The sequence below is a fragment of the Sorex fumeus genome, unplaced genomic scaffold, assembly GCF_029834395.1.
Source record: "Sorex fumeus unplaced genomic scaffold, SorFum_2.1 ptg000044l, whole genome shotgun sequence".
Taxonomy (NCBI): Eukaryota; Metazoa; Chordata; class Mammalia; order Eulipotyphla; family Soricidae; genus Sorex; species Sorex fumeus.
The window spans coordinates 2149715-2170008 of NW_026606101.1; the positions used below are offsets into that span (position 1 = coordinate 2149715).

The following is a 20294-nucleotide window of genomic DNA, read 5'->3' on the forward strand; positions in this document are numbered from 1 at the left end:
GACAGAACTGGAAGCGGCTACCGGACCCAGTGGGAGGCGGCTGCGACCAGAGCAACCAGCCAGACCACCAGGCGGGACACTGGGTCCAAGGCCTGCAAGAGCCGGGGCCAGAGAGAAGGACACTCAGGGAGTCTTGGGTCATCGTCACTTCAGAGGAGAGATTGGGAAAAGGTTGCAGGGGAAGGTGTGAACTGGAGAGAAGAGGGGGTGCAGGGGTTCACAGTGAGAGCCCTCACGCAGGCTGTGGGCTGGAGTGCAGAGGTGTGGGGATCCACAGGAAGAGGAAGTGAGGGGAATACAGGGTGGGGCTCAGGCAGGGCAGACTCCCCCCCCCCCCGCATCCCGCCCCATGTCTCACCCCCCTGCCCCACAGCTGATGGCTAGCCAGGTGACCCGCTCTGTCCGTCTTGGCCTCTCTGCCCAGCAGGGGACAACCGGAGGCTGAAGGGGGCTATCCAGAGGAGCACAGAGACCGGCCTGGCCGTGGAGATGCCCAGCCGGACGCTGCGCCAGGCCAGCCACGAGTCCATCGAGGACAGCATGAACAGCTACGGCTCGGAGGGCAAGTGAGTGTGGGCTGAAGCCCGGGGGTGCAGGGAGGCTGGCAGGGGCGGGGGGGGGGCCTGGGCCCCAGTTACGGTGGGTACAGAAGGTGGCTTCCAGGGAGAAGGAACCCTCCTGGCCCCAGCCTGACCGCTCGGCTGGACGCCAGCTCTCTCCCGTGCCCACGGGCCGCTGCTCAGTCTCAGTCTTCTCGGCTGGAATATGGGCTCCATCGAGCCGCCCCCTCGGGGTGTCTTGGGCGTCCCTGTGTCACTGCTCAGAGAGCATCGGACGGACTTGGCGCCCACGGTGAGAAGGAGCCAAGAGGGACCCCCCATCCCTGCTAGATGCTGGAAACCCACTCTGCTGCCGGCCAGGCCCCTCCCAGGAGCCGCGGCTCAGCTGCCGAGTCTGTTTCTGGCCAACGAGCCTAGGACTCCAATTTTACCAAAAACAAATATATATATATATATAATGTTTTGTTTTGGGGCCCCACCTGGAGGTGCTCAGGGATCACTTGGGCAGGGATTGGGATCCCGTATGGGATGCTGGGGATGGAACCCGGGCCAGAATCGTGCAAGGCAGGCGCCCTCCCTGCGCCCTATTTCTAACATGTTGACTTTGCTTTCTGCCCTCATGGCGCTTTGAGGGCGCGTCATTATCAACCGGCCTCCATGCATGTCAGCGGTCCCATGTCACCACCAGGAGCCCGTGTGCCCACCAGGCAGGGACCCTGTGGCCCTGATCACCCGCCACCCCTGCCCCCTTTCTGGGAGCCTCAGCTTTGGCCTTCAAGACTTAAGAATTTGCTTAGGTTTGTTTTGGCGGTCCGGGCAGCCTCGTAGGAGAAGGAATCACAGGAGTCCCGACTCCCAGATGGGGATTGTGGGTATCAGCACCCCTGTTGCTCCCAAAAGGGTCCTGGGCTTGGGCAGGTCCATGCACTGGCCTGGACACAAGACGACGGAACAGTAAATATGTCTGCAGTGAGACCTGCATCTCCCCTTCCCGGGGGACCCCTGAGCCTGCCTGCCCCCCACACACACACACTGGCTTGGGGATGTTCCTTGCTGCCCGGGGGTCCGAGGTCAGCATCGGCTATTTGAGGACAGCATGGGGAGGTGCTGAAGACAACACTGGAGGCGTTCGAGAGCAGCACCGAGGGTCCGAGGGCACCATGGGAGGAGGGGTGTCTAAGGGCAGCTCTGGGGTCTGAGGCAGGCTGTGGGCCAGCCGCTGAGCACCGGAGTCGGCTCCCATCTCTGCTTCCCTTTCCGTTTCTGGCCCCGCCTGGCAGCTGGGGGCTCCTGCCCCCTCCCCACGCCCCGCCCCCCCCCCCCCCCCAGCCCTCCTGAAGCGAGCATCTCCGGCCGCTGTGAATGGGCTCGCCTTGGCAGAGGCTGCAGATCCACCCACCTCCCAGGGAGACTTTCCTGTGGGTGCGCGAGGGGGAGGACAGCGGAAGGGAGAGCAGGGGAGGAGGGGGAGGAGGGAACAAGCACTGTCTGCAACGGAGGGAATTGGCCCGAGCACACCGGGAGGCAGATATTCTGGGCCCCCGCCCAACTCTGCCACGGCCCCTGCTCTGGTCTCTGGGGCAGCAGAGTCGCATTCTGGTGGCGCAGATGAGGAGCCAGAGGCCCAGAGAGCCCACGGGACCTGCTCCAGGGGAGATGGTGCCTGAGTGACCGCAGGAGATGGCCCCCGCGGTCATCTGGCCGGCGGCTTTCGGGCCCCAGAGAGTCTCACCACATCACAGGGGTGAGACTCCGTGCCAGCCTCTGGAAACAGACAGCCCGGGTTCCTGCCCCGTTCCTCAGGCTTTGGGGAAGCGGCCTGACCTCTCTGAGCCCTACCCGTTCGTCTGTCTACAGAAAGGAGCAGGGATGGAGAGCCCTCTGGTGAGAGTCATGGCAGGGATTAAACGAGCTGATCTGAGAGAGCACCCTGAGCGAGGCTGGTACCCGGCACGTGTCTGCAGACCCCTGAGTAGGATCCTACTCGCATTTTGCTGCTGGCAGCCAGGGGCATCCTGAGGAAGCAGTGAGCGCCTCCCACCTGGCGCTTACGAGGGCCCGAGAGGCCACCTTGCGATAGTGCCAGGCCCCGGGGTGAGCAAGGAACTGAGTCCAGCAGAATGGGGAGTCTTGTTACCCCGAGAGAGAGAGGCCGAGTCTTGGTGATGCCAGCCAGGTCTGGCTCCCCCATCCCTGACATCTGGGTGAACAAGGGAAAAAAGGGTCCTGGTTGGGTGGGGGGTTGAGGGGGGGGGCGGTCACTGAGGTCTGGTCAGCCCCCTGCTCCTGCTGGAGGTATTTCGGGCACTGGTGTGACCCAGATGCCAGGCTCAGAACCAGGAGGGGGTGTGGCCACCCTCCCCCTGGGCCCCTGCCAGCCCAGCTGAGGTTTCTGGGCGTCCCTGAGAACAGCTTGCCTTCCTTCCAAGAGGGTACTGGGCTGTTCCCCGGGGCCTTCCAGTCAGGAGATACTGTCCACCTCTCCCCATGCGCCCCAACAACAGGGCTGGGTTCCCCCAGACCCTGCCTCCTGCCGACCAGCGCTGAGCAGTGGCACTGCTTGGGTGCCAGGTGTCAAACCCGGGTCGGCCGTGGGCAAGGCCAACACACTCTCCGCTGTGGGGTTGGGTGCTTGTTGTGAAGACCCTCGGGCCCCAGGGTGTTTGGTTCCAGCTGCCAGTGACCCCCTCGTCCCCGGTTCAAGTGTGCCCGCCCCTCCCCAAACACCCCACTCTGCGTGAGAGTCCCCTGGGAGCGTCTCGGGAAGGCAGGTCTCAGCTGGGCACCGTGTCCTGGGCCCATCGACCAGCTGAGGGTCCCTGGAGTGCTGGGCTGGTGTGCACCGCGCCCATCTGGGCCCGTGCTAAGTTAGGTATCAATGTGGTGACCTCCTGGTGCCGGGACCACCAGGTCGCCTAAGGAGGGGTGTGAAGCAGCCCAGGTGGGCAACGGAGCAGGTTGTTGTCGAGAGGCAGCGCTGGGACCCTGTGCCCAGGAGAGACCCCCCCTCCCCCAGGTGTTTCCCAGAGGGGGTAGGCAGCAGGAAGGCACTGGTCTTGCATATGGCCCACCCGGTTTTAGTCCCCAGCACCCTACCTGGTCCCCCGAGCACCACCAGGAAGGATTCCTGAGAGCAGAGCCAGGAGCAGCCCTGACTTCACAGGGACGATGCCCCGGAGCGTCTGCTGACAGGGCAGTAGGGACTGGATCGACTCATTCAATCTCAGCCCAGGGCCATGGGGGCCATCGTGGTCCCACTCACAGATGAGGAAGCCAGGCCAAGGGGAGGCTCATCTGCTGGTCCATGGGCACCCACAGATGCCCTCAGAGGCCGGTGCCAATGCAGATATTTGGAATCGCCCTAAGTCCTCATCTGAGTCCCGTCCTCCCGTGGCTGCTGGGGTCCAGGTTCTTAGACGGTCACTTCCAGGGTGGCCTGGTGGCTCTGAATCATCAGGGTGCCCTTGTCCCTGCCGAATTCCCCTTCTCAGGCCTCAGCATGTGGGACCCGGGCCAGCTTATCCCTGGGACTGACAACGGAGTTGTCCTCGGGATGGGCCAAGGACGATGGAAGGAGGGCCGACCCGGCCTCGAACCAGCAGCCTGAGAGACCGCCAAGCACTGCCAGGAGAGATTCCTGAGTGCAGAACCAGGAGCGCGCCCTGAGCACTGCCGGGGGTGACCCAAACACAAAGGGTGGAAGGGAACAGCCGGTGGGGAGGGGTGGCAGGCAGACCACCCGCCCACCTCTCCCAAGTTCAGCTGCAACCTAAGCCCTCCGAGGAAGGCTGGTGTGCATGGCAGCCCCCTTTCAGAACGCGCCCCTCCCTCCCCCCTCCCCCACAGCGTCCGTCTGGGTTCCCCAGAGCCGGACTCCCCAATCGTGGAAGTGCACGGAGCTCATTCAAGAGGCGATTCTGGAAAACCATGACCTGGGCCCCTGGGGGTAGGTGGGGGAAGCAGAGGCACTCGGAGAGGGGAGGGCGCTGCGGTAGCAGCCCTGGGACCCACCCCTGCCGGCAGCACCCTGGGCTCTGGGCGCCAGAGACGGGCTGGCAGAGAACGGGAGCCGGGCACGGGGAGGCTCTGGGGGCAGCTGAACCCACTGGGCCGCCTGAGTCCCTGGCACCGGCCTCTCCCAGCTGCCCGGACCACAAACGCGGGGTCCTCACTGCAGGCCGGCCCTCGTCGGACGGCACCACCGCGCCTGACTCTCCCCGACTTCATCCACTTCTCCCCCCTCCCGCCCCCCCCCCTGCGGCGCCCCTGCCCGCACACCGGCAGGCGTGCTCGCAGCCCTCGCCTCCTCCGACCCTGCCCCCCTGCGGGCCCCCACCTGGCTCTCCTTCCCCCTCCCCGCTCTGACTCATCCCTCCTCCAGAGCTCGGCTGGCACACGGCTGCAGCATGCATGGGAGAAGGGCCCGGAGCCCAGCGCCGACGGCGGGCGCGACTGTCCCCGCCCGGCCTCGCACGGCCCTGCTCTCCCCGGCCTCGCACCCGGCACCCCGGCCTCCTCCTTCTGGGCGTCTGTCCCACCGGGCAGCGGGGGCCATGGCTGCTTCACGGGCCTACTCGGACGACGGGCGGGTCCCCATGCAAAGCGCACATACGTGTGCCCTCCCTGCACGCGTGTCCCTCTCCCATCACACACGTGTCCCCTCTTGCACACATGTGTCCCCTTCCCTGCACACGGATGTGCCCTCCCTGCACATGTTCCCTCTCTGCACACATGTGTTCCCTTTAATGCACACGCATGTCCCTCTCCCTGCACACGTGTTTCCCTCCCTGCACATGTGTCCCTTCCCCGCACACACATGCCCCCTCTGCACACACGTGTCCCCCTCTCTGCACACATGTCCCCTCCTTGCACACACGTGTCCCCCTCTCTGCACACACGTCCCCTCCTTGCACACACGTGTCCCCCTCTCTGCACATACATGTTTTCCTTCCCTGCACACACCTGTCCCCCACCCTGCACACACGTGTCCTCTCCCTGTACACACGTTCCCCCCGTCCCCCTCCCCTGCGTCTGAGCCCAGCCTTGGCAGTCTCTCTGCCATGCCCGACCTCTCCCAGCTGGCTCCATGTCCCTCCCCCTGGTTGTCCTGAGGTGTCTGGGTCATGACATCCTGCTCCCCGTTGGTCTAGGTCACCCTCTGCACAGCGGGCCTGTGCCAGCCACAGCACCCAGGCTCGGGGCTGCATCCCTGCTCAGGTGGTTTCCTCAGTCACCCAAGGCGGGGCTGCCCAGTGAGGGGGTTGGGTAGGGCCCAGGGCCTTCCCTTTGCCCACCTCTGCCCACCTCTGCCCACCTCTGCCGGTTTGCTGGCATCGTTCCTGAAGGACGCGGCAGGGTGGCTGAGGTCGTGGGTGGGGGCGGGGGCAGCTGTTTGTCTCGTCCTGATCCTCAGTGCCCGTGTTTGCAGAGCGTTCGGCCGTGCCGGATTTCAGGCCGAGAACCTGAGCTCCTTTCCGCTCCGCGGCGCTACCCAGGGCACGGCTGTCCCTGACTCCACCTCTATGGGAAGGACCCTGGCGGCTGGGCGCGGGGAGGGCAGGATGCCCACAGCAGGACCCCAGGAGTGAGGCTGCGAGCCCTGCCCTGCTCGAGGCCAGGTCTGGCCACTTGGGATCAGCCATCTGGGGCTTCCAGTCCAGCGTGCTGGGTTTCAGCGTCTCCCTGCTCCTGTACATGGGTGTGAACCCAAAGATCCTAATAATCCAGCTTCCGGGGAGCTGAACCAGGATGAGTGTGTTTATGGTACTCAGCAGTGGCCTCAATATGTTTTTATTTGTGTGTGTGTGTGTGTGTGTGTGTGTGTGTGTGTGGTTTCTTTGTTTTGGGGCCACACCTGATGGTGCTCAGGGTTTACTCCTGGCTCTGTGCTCAAGGATCACTCTCGCTAGGGCTTGGGGGTACTATTTGGGGTTCCAGGATTGAGCCTGGGTCTGCTGCAGGTAGGGCAGGTGTCTTACCCACTGTCCTATGTCTCCAGCGCCCCAGGCAGCAATTCCTGTTTGGGTGAAAGTTGGATGCAGCTTTACAGACAAGGCAGTAATAATCATGTGGGTGGTCAGCCAGGCTGAAACATGCACGATGGGCACGAGCTACCCCTCGGTGGGACCGGCTCCGAGGACTCACTGGCCGGTGAGATGCTCTTAAGGACCGAGCACAGGCTTTGCAAAGAGGAGGCTGGGCTTGGGCTCCAGTACCTCAGGGCCCCGCACACTCTCTACACATCTTTTTTTTCTTTTTGGATCATACCCATTTTTTTTTTCTTTTTGGATGCTCAGGGCTTACTCCTGGCTCGGCACTCAGAGTTACTCCTGGCAGTGCTGGGGAACCATATGGGATGCCAGGGATCTAACCTGGGTCGACTGCATGCAAGGCAAACGCCCTACCCACTGTCCTGTCGCTCCGGCCCGCTACACATTTTTGATCAGTAAGAAAGAAACCACCCCCTGACGGGTTTCATGCCCCTAACCACATCCTGGGGGTGGGGAGCAGATTATGAACCGTGCCCCGTGTTGGAAGCCCATGAGCCTCGCCATGGACCCCACATGCTGCGCCCTGGGTCTGAAAATGCAAATCCGTTTCAGCACCAGAGAAATATATGGGATACCTGGAAACAGAGCGGAGCACACCTTTCACCTTGGCACTGTGTCGCTTCATCCATGGGACACAGGGAGTGCCTGCAAGGGGCTCAGAGGGTGAGAGTGCGTGTCCCCGGGTACAAGCCCCCTGGCACCTCGTCATCTCCTGAACACCACGGGAAGCTGGGAGGAGCCTCAGAGCGCTACCAGGTGTGAGCCCCGCCAGAGGGAAGAGTCAGGAGAATGCCGAGCACTGCACCAGAGAGCACTCAAGACGCACCCCCTCCACCCTGGAAACCCGCCACTGCAGCCCAGGGGCCACCACACAGCCGCGGCCTGACCTCTGTCCCCTGCACACCATCTCCTTGCCCGGCTTCATTGGAGGCCCCGGCTGGGGTCCTTTGAGCTCTCTCTCTTCTACTAGCTGACCTCAGACACTACTCAGGGTGATGCACCTTCAGAGGACGTCTGCACTCATTTCCGTTTCTTTATTCGGACAGAGGCCTCTCCAGCAATGCCGAGGGCACCCAGGGGAATACTCAGCCACGGGTGCTCAGGGCCATGAGTGCCATGGTCAGCAGGTGGCGCTCTGGCGGCCACGTGGTCTTGGGGATTGAACTTGAGTCCTTGCATGTACCAGGCCTGTGTGCCTGACCCTGAGCCGTCTTGTAGACTCATGTGCCTCCATTTTCTTTTCTTTTCTTTTCTTTCTTTCTTTTTTTTTTTTAAATTTCAGGGTGCCCGGTGTGGAACCCAGAGCTTCACATGGCCAAGGGCTGTGCTGCTAAGCCACTTCTCCAGCCCCTGGTTTTCTGCATGTCTTTGACTACATTTCTGGCATGTATGTGACACGGACAGTTTTGGGGTGTCACTCTCCTTCTCCCTCTTGTTGCTCTCCCCTCCCCTGACCCCCGTAAACTCTTAAGACTTTAATTCCAGCTTTTCGCCCTTCACAGAGAGCTTTAGGAGTCGAGGGCGGGTTCCCGCGGAGGTGAGCCTATCATAGTCTGTGGAAAGGTGGATGGACAGGTGGATGGATGGACAGGTGGACATGGGGTGGCGGCAGCCTGGCCCGGAACCACTAGGCCCTTTCAGAACGGCGCACCCGACAGGGCTGGACAGGTGTGGGCTGGCAGGTGATTCATCTGCAAAACAGAGACTCGGACCCTCAATAACCCAATTACTTCTTGAACCATCGAGAGCGCAGAAAATCCAGGGGCCAAACGGAGCACAAAGGTTAATGAGAAAAGACGAATGGGTTTCAGCTCGGCCAACAAAACTAACAAGATTGGAGATGCAGGAAATCTCATTTCACCGTTTCCACAAAACAAAAAGGCCGCCAGAGCACCGAGATAATCCAGTTCCAGCCCTCTGCCTGGTGGCCGTCCCCGGAGGAACCAGCTGCCACCGCCCTCCCCGGCCCCCGCCCTGCCAGTCTCAGGTGCCCGCATCCTCCTCCCTTCCTCAATCCAAAATCAGAAAGGCCACGTAAACATGCGCCGTAGCCGGGGGAGAGGGGGGACATGTGCGTCCCCCCTTCATCAGACCCCGTGAGGAACTCCTCGTCTGAACTGTCTCATCGATTCCCCCGACAACCTGCTGCGATGGTGAGGTTCGGTCCCCCTTTTGTTCACGAGGAAACCACAGCACATGGCAGTCACCAAACCGCACAGACCGGAAGCCCAGCCTGCATCCTGACAGCACAGTCTCGGCCCCTCTGCGCTGTTGACGAGCCCCAGGAGGGCTGGCAGCAGACATTCCTGGAGTGCCCACTGCACACAAGCGGGGTCCGAGTCATCGTAGCACAGAGGATGGGGCACTCAGTACTTCCGCCGGCACTTTCCTGCTTTCCCCAGGGTGATGGGTCTCAAGGACCTGCAGGGCTAGGGCCGCCTCTCATCCTTCAGATGTAGGCACGGTTGCGTTGGCAGCTGGCACAGGGCACACGCTGAGCCAACCACCGGCAAGACCAGCCGCCGGTCACTGTGTGCTGTTCGTCTCTCCTCCAACTCCGGGAGTCTCCAAGTTGGAGCAGGGTTGGTGACACGCCGGTCCCTGGCCCCGTGGGGCCCCACCATCACCTGCTTCTTCCTCCCTCCGGTCCCCAGGAGGATGCGCAAAACCCATGCAGGGTTTCTGGGGCATCAACCTGGTTCCTTGGCAGCCGGCGAGGCACCCTGGGACGGGAAATCAGGCAGTCGCCCAGACATTATCAACAATTACCGCTAATTACCAGGGTTGCCAGTTCCCCATTGTCTGCTCACAGCCCCTCCAGGAACCCAGGCGCAGACAATGAGGACAGCGCAGGAAACTTTCAATTTCAGGCCGCACCAGGCCCGGCAGGCTGGGCGCCCCCAGCTGCACTCTGGAACCCACGAGAGTCAGCACTTTGGGGGCGCTTTTTGAGGCCCAGACCCTCCTTCAAAGCGGAGCCGAGATCCCACACCCTCCCCCAACCTGCAGATGTCCCGGAGGGTAGGGACAGAGGCAGATGTGGAGGAAGAACCCTGTCACGTGCTCTCAGCCTGGGTGCTGTTGATTGAGGGCCCCAGTACTTACCAATCGGGATCTGTATGATTTCTTGGGGCCTCTGCCGCATAACTGTTGAGGTGATGGAGTGAGGGCCTGACTGCTTAGGTTCGAATATTCTGCCTCTGACTCTGGTGTCCCCCAGCACCCATCGGTGTGTGTGTGGGGTGTGTGGGGTGTGTGGGGTGTGTGTGTGTGTGTGTGTGTGTGTGTGTGTGTGTGTGTGTGTTGCTCTTTCACTGCGTCTCTGTCTCTCCATCTTTTGAAACTAGATCCATCCAACAGGATGGATCTTCAGCCAGATCTGGGAACCCACCAACCCACTGTGGTTGGTGGTTCCCCTTACGGATCCCGGCCAGGTACAATCCTGGGCTGTTTCTCTTAATGCCTTCCCGGTGCATCTGTGGTCAGGGTGTCAGAGCGCCTTTTGTTTTGTGTTTTGTTTGGGGGCCACACCCTGTGGTGCTCAGGGGCCATTCCCAGTTCTGTGCCCCAGGGGAAGGGGGCTGACTTGGGGACTCATATGCAGTCCTGGGGTATCAAATGCGGGTGGCAGAGTGCAAGACAAGTGCCTTAATCCCTGTGTTATTTCTCCAAGCCCCAGGATGTCTGTACATCCCCCATCCCACCTGCCTCTTCATCCGGTCACTGGCATGGAGCTGGTGTCACTTTTTTTTTTTAAGCTTTTTGGTCACATCTGGCAATGCTCAGGGGTCACTCTTGGCTCTGCACTCCTACCAGTGCTCCAGGGATCCTATGGGATGCTGGTGATCGAACCCAGTTCCGCCGTGTACAAGGAAAACCCCTTCCCCACTGTACTATCGCTCTCTCCCCTGGTGTCACCTTTAGGCGACCACCAGTAACGCTCCTGGGCTCAGGGGCATCCAGATGCCTTCTAGAGACTGTGCTCTCAGAGCGGTTTTTTTTTTTTCTCTTTTGGTATATTCCCAGAAATGGAACTGTTGGATCATATGTTAATTCTATTTTTGATTTGTTGAGGAACTGCCATCCAGTTTTGGACAGCGGCTGCGCCGTTCTGCACCCCCATCCCCCCGCAATGCAGAAGGGGTGCGTTTCTCCAGCTCCCGGCCGGCACTGCCCGGCTTGTTTTGCTCCGTTCTGGGTCTGGTAGTAGCCATCTCCATGGGTGCGCGATGGCAGGAGAGAGGGGTTTTTTTAGTTTGATTTTGTTTGGAAAACAAACAAAATCAGAAACAAAATCACACCCGGCAGTGCTCAGGGTTTACTCCTGGCTCTGTAAAGGGATTACTCAGGGGTCACTCCTGGTGGGGCCTGGGGGATCGCAAGGGGTTTGGGGATCCAACCCGGGACGGCTGTGTGTGAGGCAGGCACCCTTCCCTCTGTTCTAGAGCTACCAGGGGGTAGGTTTTTACAGAACAGGTCTGGGGGGGTGGGGGCGGCACCTCAGCCACACTCACTCACCTAACTGGGGACCAGATTGAGCTGTGGCGCCCAGGTGGAAAGAAGGGCTTGGTGTATATGGGGGCACAGGAGGAAGAGCGTGGTCTATGGGGGAACAGGAGGATGAAGGGCGTGGCCTGTGGGCACAGGAGGAGGGGCGTGGTCTGTGGGGAACAGGCAGAGGAAGGGCGTGGTCTGGGGAACAGGTGCAGAAGGGGCGTGGTCTGTGGGTACAGGAGGAGTCAGGGCGTGGTCTGGGGAACAGGCGCAGAAGGGGCGTGGTCTGTGGGCGCAGGCAGAGGAAGGGCGTGGTCTGGGGAACAGGCGCAGAAGGGGCGTGGTCTGGGGAAACAGGTGCAGAAGGGGCGTGGTCTGGGTACAGGCGGAGTCAGGGCGTGGTCTGGGGAACAGGCGCAGAAGGGGCGTGGTCTGTGGGCGCAGGCAGAGGAAGGGCGTGGTCTATGGGGAACAGGCAGAGGAAGGGCGTGGTCTATGGGCACAGGAGGAGGGGCGTGGTCTGTGGGCGCAGGCAGAGGAAGGGCGTGGTCTGGGGAACAGGGGCAGAAGGGGCGTGGTCTGTGGGCACAGGCGGAGGAAGGGCGTGGTCTATGGGGAGCAGGCAGAGGAAGGGCGTGGTCTATGGGCACAGGAGGCGGGGCGTGGTCTGTGGGTGCAGGCAGAGGAAGGGCGTGGTCTGGGGAACAGGCGCAGAAGGGGCGTGGTCTGTGGGCACAGGCGGAGGAAGGGCGTGGTCTACAGGGCGCATAGACCCTGCCTGAACGCAGAAGGGCCAGGATTGTGGCGCTGCCTCTTAAGGACTCAGGGGCAAGTGAAAGAGAGAATGGCTCGGAGCTAAAGGAGGCACCCCGGGAGTGTAGAACCAGAAACCCCTCCTCACCCAGATACCCCTCCTGCTCCTTCAAGCCTCCTGCTCCTTCAAGAGGTCATGTGGGCTTCGCCAAGTGATGCTGCCAGGACAGGGAATAATACTTGCCTGCTCTCGAGACCCCTGGGCCAAGCAGCCCCCGTTTCCGCTGCTGAGATGAGGCCTGGCACCCCGTACGTGCTTGCTGACCCTGAAAACGCCTGACCTTGCGTGTGGCTGTGGCTCTGGGCACGGTCTCTGTGGAGAGCGATGGGCAGCTGGCATGAGGGTCTGGGGTTCACCAGTCCATGCTGCCTGGGAATGCTGGGTCTTCTATGCTCCCCAACCCTCATCCCTCATCCCCACTGTTGGCAGAAAAGGCAGGAAACAGCTTTCTGTGGCTGCAGCCAATCCCATGAGAGAATAATTGCAAGTGTTTCACTTCTACAGTTAATGGGGCCACCAGGCATGGCACTTAGTGCCTTGTCTCAGCCAGGAGACTTAGGAGATGGGGGCGTTCTTATCTCCTTCTCACCAACGGGGAAGCCAAAGCCAACTTTGGCTTAAGCAAAAGGATCATAAGGAATTTTAATTGTTTGTGTTTTTTTACATCTGTAACCAAAAACCCCAGAAAAAAATAAAACAGTAACTGCTTCAGGCAAAGCTTGATCCAGGCACGCAGGACATGCGAGTGACTTAGTGACTGTTCATGGACCCAGATGATAGCCAGAGATGCTGGAGGCTCTCATCTTATTTCTCAGGTCCATATGGGATAATGAAAGAGCTTCCACTTCCCACAGTTCCTGGACAGAGCCGTGTGGGCTGCCTTGAGCCCACGCCCAGGAGCCAGCCCTGCCTGGGCAGGCAGGTGCTGACTGGCAGCCTGGGCTCACACACAGCCCGTGGCATTGCAAGGCTCTGCCTCCTGGGAATTAGCGTCCACGTAGGTCTGGTCCCGTGTCGCTGTGGATTCAGGTGTGGCCAGGCAGGTGCAGCAGAGCCCTCAGCTGGGCTGGCCCTGTGCGTCCTGGACACCAGGTCTTCTATGGCAGTGTTGATATGCACATTTGGAGCCTGCAACCGGCAGCGGAGAGGGGTCTCCTGGGTCCTCCATTCACTCCAGGGGCAGAGAGGGGCACCTCTGGGTCCCCCATTCACTCCAGGGACATATCCCTCACTGACCTGGGCAGCTTCCCGTCATCCCGACAGCGCCCATGGAACTGGGCGCACCCTGTCCACTGCATGGAGAAGCGCCCAGAGGCTTCTCAGGGCAAGGCGGTGGGCGGTGTGGGACCCAAAAGCCCAGGCCTCTCGGTGGAGCTCCAGAACGGTATGGTGCCAGGGAGAGAGGAGGGAGAAGGGACGGGACTGGGTGTGGGCTGGAATCCCTGCGAAGTGAGGGGTCCCCAGCTGAGCCTCCTCCTCCCGACAGCCTGAACTACGGCGGACTCTGCCTGGCCTCGGACGCGCAGTTCAGTGACTTTTTGGGCAGCATGGGGCCCGCCCAGTTTGTGGGTCGCCAGACCCTGGCCACCACGCCAATGGGTAAGTACCCCCCAAATCGGCTCCCAGTGTGTGTGGGGGGCGGGGGTCGGGGGATATGGCCAGAGCCTGTGTCTCTCTTCCTTCTTCTCTGCTTTAGGCCAGGCCCCACCTCCCTGGGCCTCGGCAGAGCCATGCACCTGACATGGGCGTTGGTTCTCTTGTTGGAGATGCTGATAGGGGTGGCCCCCCAGGCAGGGATGGAGCCTGGGTCTGGCTTGAGCTTCTGGGCCACTTCCCAATCGCATCTTGGGGGCCTCTTGCAGGGGATGTGGAGATCGGCTTGCAGGAGCGGAATGGCCAACTGGAAGTGGACATCATCCAGGCTCGGGGACTGACCGCCAAGCCAGGGTCCAAGACACTGCCAGGTGGGCTGAGGCCTGGGAGGAAGCCCTGAGGGGTCCGGAAGAAATGCCAAGAGTCGGGGGCAAGGGGAGGAGGTGGTGGTGTGGAGGGAGAATCCCACAGGGAAGGTGCCTGCCTTGCGTGCAACTGTCCAGGACTTGGTCCCCGGCAACATATATAGGCCCCCAAGCTCTGCCGGAAGTGATCCCTGAGTGCCACCACCCAGAAAAGCCTGGGCCACAGCTGGGCGCAGGGGGTGGGGACCTCTTTGGACCAACTCAGTGAGTCCCCGTCAAACTGGGCGCTTAGGGTTGGTTCTGGGAACCCAGCTGGGATTGTCCCCTGATCTCACTGGTTCCCCCACTGAGGCCCTGTCTCTCCTGGATGTACCCACCGCCCCGGCATGGCCCACAGTGAATGCCCAGGACTGAGTGGGTCTGTGATGTAAGGGCCTCAAGGAAGGGCTGGGGGAGAGAGAAAACAGATCCAGAGTGAAGGAAGGAAGTGGGGAGGTGAGCAGGACTGCCTCAGGAGCGAGCCCGGCCCACACCCTCTCTGCCCTGCTCCACGGGGGGCACTCCAGAGCAGCAGTGGGTGGGCAGCTGCCTTCTTCCGGGTCCTTTGCCGTCCACGTGACGGAGGGCACAGGCCGGAACTCACCAGGCTGGCCCCTGTCCTCAGCGGCCTACATCAAGGCTTACCTGCTGGAGAACGGCGTCTGCATTGCCAAGAAGAAGACCAAAGTCGCACGCAAGTCACTGGACCCGCTGTATAACCAGGTGCTGCTGTTCCCTGAGAGTCCCCAGGGCAAAGTCCTGCAGGTGAGGGGCCCGGGAGGGGGTTGGGGGGGCCGTGTGGGGCCAGCAGGAGAGGGGGCCGCCCGGGAGGGGGACGGTCCCTGGAAGCTCCCTCTGCAAGAGCGTTGGCTGTTCCGAGCTCCTCAGCTCCTCAGCAGGACACGGGGCAGACGCTCTCTCTGAGCCTTTGCTCAGCGTCCAGGAAACGGGGAGGCAGGGGCACCCACTGAGCGGGCTGATGCCTCGTCTGGGGCGGGCAAACGCTTCTCTCAGAGAAGCCTCTGCAGGCTGTTCTCCAAACGGCTCAGTCCTGCGCATTGTTGTCATCTGGCGACCCAGGCGGGAGCAGTTGAGAGTCCAGAGAGGGGTCTGACTCCCTGGCCTAAGGGGAGGACTAGTCTCAGATCTCGAGCTTGAGACCCCGGCCCATTGTTGGTGACCACCAAGTGGGGTGGGAGGCCTGCAGGAGCCCTCGGTCTATGGCCGCAAAGCTGCCCCTGGCCACCTATTTCTGGCTCCGAACCAGGATGGGGAAGCAGGCGAACAGAACCCAGTGGGCCTCGGGCAGTCTGGGGAGCTTTGTCAACCCGCAGACCCAGTGGTGGGTGAGGAAGGTGAGTCAGGGAGGTCTTGGCAAGCGTCTTTCTTTCTTTTTTTTTTTTTTAATTTTTGGGTCACACCCCACGATGCACAGGGCTTTCTCCTGGCTCTGCACTCAGGAGTTACTCCTGGCAGTGCTCGGGGGACCATATGGGATGCTGGGAATCGAACCCGGGTCGGCCGCGTGCAAGGCAAACGCCCTACCCGCTGTGCTATCTCTCCAGCCCCCAGCAAGCGTCTTTCTTACAGCAGGAGAACATGCCTAAAAGTCTCTGGTCCCCAGGCCGGGGCTCGGGGCAAGTGGGCTGGGGCACAGGAAGGAGACAGGAACTGCCCCCGGTAGGAGGAGATGGGTCAGACTCCAGCAGGTCATTTGGTTCATTTGATGGGTACCATATCTCGCCCTCACGGCAAAGCCTGGCAAGCTACCCGTGGCGTATTCGATGTGCCAAACACAGTAACAACAAAGTCTCACGATGGAGACGTTACTGGGCCCACTCGAGAAAATCGTTGAACAACAGGAGGACAGTGACAGTGATCCCTAGTTGATGGATGGGATCCCTCACCTGGGCAGACAGAGAGACAAGTAAAGGCGAAGGAATAGTCTAAGTTTATTGGGGTGCGCTCCCGGGCGGCCCCTGGCGTGCCCCTGGGAGAGACGAAACGGGATTTTAAGTTGTCTTGGGCAGGACAAGGGAACAGAGACCGGTGGGGACCCGTGTGCGTGGTCTGGCCACCCTGTATCTGTAGGGGTGGATGTGAGGAAGCATGGAACGCAGCCTGGGGGCTTCCTGTCACCAGATGGGCCCCGAGTCCTGCACTCCGTGCCGGGGTCAGTGGGAGGGTCTCTGATTCGGGGGATATCACACTGGCGTCCGCTGTCCTGAGCAAACCCGACACTCATGGTGCTTAGAAACTGCTCCCCAGATTCAGGTGTGACTCCCAGCCGCACCACCGGGGCGTGAGGGGAGACCGGGGTGGGGAGCCAGGGGAGGGGTGGGTGCGGAGGCCTGGGGCCACCTGGCCGGGCCCCCACCACCGCGTCTGTCTTCCAGGTCATCGTGTGGGGCAACTACGGGCGGATGGAGCGGAAGCAGTTCATGGGCGTGGCCCGCGTGCTCCTGGAGGAGCTGGACCTGAGCACGTTGGCCGTGGGCTGGTACAAGCTCTTCCCCACCTCCTCCATGGTGGACCCGGCCACGGGGCCCCTGCTCCGGCAGGCGTCGCAGCTGTCCCTTGAGAGCACCGTGGGGCCCTGCGGTGAGAGGTCTTAGTGCCGGGGACGGCAGGGGCTCCCCCAGACGGCCTCGCCACCACCCAGCCCCCGGCCGGGGGCCCCCCGGCCCGGGGCCACCTCGGACAGAGGAGCACGAAGCGGAGCGGCAGGACGGGGAGATCCGCCCCCCTCGGGCCCCTCCTCACCCCTCCTTGGCCTCCTCCCCCCCCACCCAAGACACCCTCCTTCAGCGGGTCCTCGACCCGGAGGACGCGGCCGCTGCCGGGAGAAAGGAACAGACGGAGAGAAGGACCGAGGCGGCAGAGCGCACCCCCCCCCAAAATCCCGACTGCTCCCCTCTCCGCCTCCCCCGAAGCGCGCTGCCAGCCCAGACCCCCGCGGACGTCTCCATGGTGCCAATTACCAGCAAGTGTCTTTCCCGCGGCACCCGGTTCAGGGGCTACTCCTGCCCAGGGCCCCCGGGGCAGTTCTGCAAGGATCCGGAGCCGGCTCCAGGGCGCCCAGAGCCCCCCTCAACTGGACAAGGAGCTCGGGCCTCCCCTGCCGCCTGCCGAGTCCATGGCTTCCCCCCCCCCCACCTCTTTCTGGGCGGCTGGAGGAAGCAGGGAGCCGGCAGGGACCCAAGAAGAGGAGGAGGAGGGGGCGCCGGCTACAGCCTATGGGATGCCTGGTCCCTCGGGGTTGCCACGAGCTAGTTTGGAAACACCCAGCAGACCGGCGGGGAGCCCCCGCGTGTGTGTGGAGGACAGGATGCGGGGAACCTGAGCTCTTCCCCAGAACCTCAGCTCAGAGCCGGCCACCCCTGCCTTTTCGGGGTGCGGCCCGGAGAGCGAGTCTGGGAAGAGAGGCCTGGGGCTGACTGGACACCAAGGTGGGGGTTTCCTGGGCTGGAAAATCCCCTCCTTGTTGGGTGAGGTCAAGGGTCATCACATCTACACCGGCTGCCCCCTCCAGACTCTTGGGGTCCGGGAGGCAACTGAGCCCCCCTGATTTTAGTCCTTCTCAACATACCGTCCTGTCCCAAGCGCCCAGCCTCACTGACCGAGGCTCAAGGGCAGGTCTGGCCTGGGGCGGGGGGGACCGGCGGAGGGAGGCAGAGGCAATTCCCCTCCTTCCTAGACAGGCCTGGGCGCGGCCAGACAGACAGCCAGCCAGCCCCCGGAGCCCCTTTGCATGCTGGGGAGCTCGGAGGCCCCTCTTTATAGAAGCACATTTCTGCCACTTGGCCCCCCCGCCCCTCCCCTTCAGCCCCTCCTGCAGCGTGGGGACCCCCCCCAATCCTGGGTTAGGTGGGTGGTTAGGGCTTCCAGCCCCCCAGCCCTGTTCTGTCCACAGACATAGCCCCTGAGGGCCCCAGGTGGGGTGCCAGGGGATCCCCCACGTTGGGTCAGCCCTGGCCCAGGCCTGTGCACGCCTCCCCCCTCCCCCCGCCTCCTTTCACCCCTGTAGGGTTCTAGCTGAGCTCCCGTTCTACGAAACGTTCTGGTGTCTTGTCCTTGGGGCTGGATTTCTTGGCGAAGCACTCCCGAGGCTGGGCCCTGGGGAGGGGTCACGTTTGCTGCTCCTCTCCCCACCCCACCCCCACACACACTCCTGAAGCCCCTCTCCTGCACCCCTTCACCTGTTTAAGCCGCCGGGTCTCCCCTTAAGTTCTGGCTGGAGCTCCTGCCCCCTCTCCTGCTGTACTGGGGAGAGGGGTGCCCCTTTATCCGGGAGCGCCCTGGGGTGGGGGTCCTCCCAAAGTCGGGCCGAGGGAGCGGGCGGCTCCCCCCAGAAGCTGACTCTCCTCCGTTGCTGGCTTTGGGCCACGAGTCCCTCTGCTTGTACTCACCTTTGGGCAGACGTGGCGGCCTCCCACCGGCAGAGGGATGGGGGGGCTGAGACCATCCCTCTGCGCCCACACGGGCGTGAGGGAGCGAGCGAGGGCTTCAAAGCAATAACACCATCCTGGGGTGGTCTCCAAGGGCCCCCCAGCGACTCCGTTGTTTGTTCTGTGAAATCCCCACCCGTCTTCTGGAGGGCTGGGCCGGGGGGTGGGCAGGCACCCTGGCTCTCTGTGTTGTTGTTGTAAGCTTGTGCCCCCCCACCCCCGCCCCGCGAAGGGGCCCTGGCCACCAGCATGGAAACCCCGGCCTGGCCTCCGACGACGGAGGTCTGGGGAGCGGGCAGCCTGCTGTCACCATGTCCCTCGGGACCCTTGGAGCCCAGCCTGACGTGCCGCTGTGAACGACCCCCTACCAGCTCAGAGCCACCACCTGGGAGGAGGCAGTGGGTGCCGGGAGCAGGGTCTGGGGTCTCCAGGAGACAACCCTTGGCTCCCTCTGGGGGTTCCAGGCGAGGGAGTCCCTGTCCACTGTCCTCCTGAGGCTCTTTCCCACGCTGGGGGACCCTCTTACTTCTCTCTGCTGAGCCACCTAGTGGCCCGGAAAACCGGGGCCAGGCAGTTGGTACCCGGGGATGGGGGAGGCAGGAGGGGGGGGAGGCGGTACGCCACCATGGGACCCTCCTGTGGGGGCACAGAGGCCCCAGGCCACATCCCCCATGCCCCCTCCTCTCTTCGCCCATTCGCTCCCTCTCTGGGTTTGGCAAGACCAGCCTCTGCCTGGACTTGGACTATGGACCTGACCTTGTCCAGGGTGGGAGCTCGCGCCGAGGGGCTCTCACCCCTCAGGAGCACGTGGGGGTGTTCTGCACACAGGCTCCTTCCCCGGGGCCATGGGGGAGGGATGGCAGCGGTGCCCACCCCCCCACATCTGAGGGAGACCCTCAGACCTCAGATGAAATCATGCCTCCCATGCTATCATGCTTTTCAAACCCAAAGTGGGTTTCAGAGTGTTTCTATCTGGGGGTGCCCCCACCAGGACCCCCTGGGACGAGGGGCCTGGTCGCCTGCCCCCCCTTTCAAGAGGCTGAAGCAGATACCCACACCCCTCCATGGGAAGGCACCTTCAAGGGTCCCCCGGGAGATGGGACCTGAGCCCAGACTAGAACCGGTCCCAGCTGTCATCAGGGCGTGCCTGGCTCAGTGGCCCCCACCCCCACCGGCCAGACCCCGCCCCCCGGCTCCCCTTGTGTTCAAACCATCCTGACACCCACCCCACTCCCAGGAGCACTGTTGCACCAGGCCAAGACACCTGCATTTATTTATTGAGCAACAGATCCTTGCCCGTCCCCCACGTCCCGTCTCCACAGCCACCCTGCGGGTCACACTGAGCTCTCCTGCCCCTGAGCTCGGCAGACACAGACCCCGCGGGGGGGGGGGGGTGTTGGAACACGCCAGAGCTGCTGGCAGAGCTGCTGGGGGGACAGGTCCAAGACGAGCTGGACCCCTCTCCTTTGGGGGCTGCCGCCGGGACCCCGGGTCCTCTCTGTCACCCCCTCTCCTCCTCATTCCCTGTCGGGGCAGGAGCCGGGGGTTGGAGGGAGGGGGTCCAGCCCGGATGGGGCCGCGCTCCACGTTGCATCGCGTTCATGACCATGTAGCTCATGTTGAAGAGTAAAGTTTTTGGCTTTTCTAACCTGCTGCTTTGCATGGAGTCCATTCTAGCGGGGGCAAAAAGCACAGGATGTTGTGGGGGGCTGGAGACTCCAAGGCCAGACAGCAAGCTCCTCGTGGCTTCCCGAAAAGCAACTGCATCCAGGTGGGCCCCCCAAAAAATAAATGACCCCCAAAAAAGGACTGGCAAGGACAGAGCAGCCGCTTTGGGGGGCTGTGGGTGTGCCTCACCCCGACCTGCCGGCTGACCCCCTCTATCAGACCTTGCTGAGGGGGTTCCAGGATGGCACCTGCGGCTTTCCGGG

General features: G+C 62.4%; 1 protein-coding gene across 1 annotated transcript in view; it reads left to right on the top strand.

The window, feature by feature from the left end:
• The window catches only part of RIMS4 (regulating synaptic membrane exocytosis 4), a 53494-nt gene extending 36903 nt beyond the window's left edge, over positions 1-16591 (top strand). Inside the window, exons 2-6 of the mRNA XM_056121725.1 lie at positions 428-566; positions 13405-13517; positions 13781-13882; positions 14541-14680; positions 16312-16591. Coding sequence (XP_055977700.1) covers positions 428-566; positions 13405-13517; positions 13781-13882; positions 14541-14680; positions 16312-16530 — 713 coding nt within the window. The 3' untranslated portion in view covers positions 16531-16591. The remainder of the gene's footprint in view (positions 1-427; positions 567-13404; positions 13518-13780; positions 13883-14540; positions 14681-16311) is intronic.
• The last annotated feature ends 3703 nt before the right edge of the window (positions 16592-20294 follow it).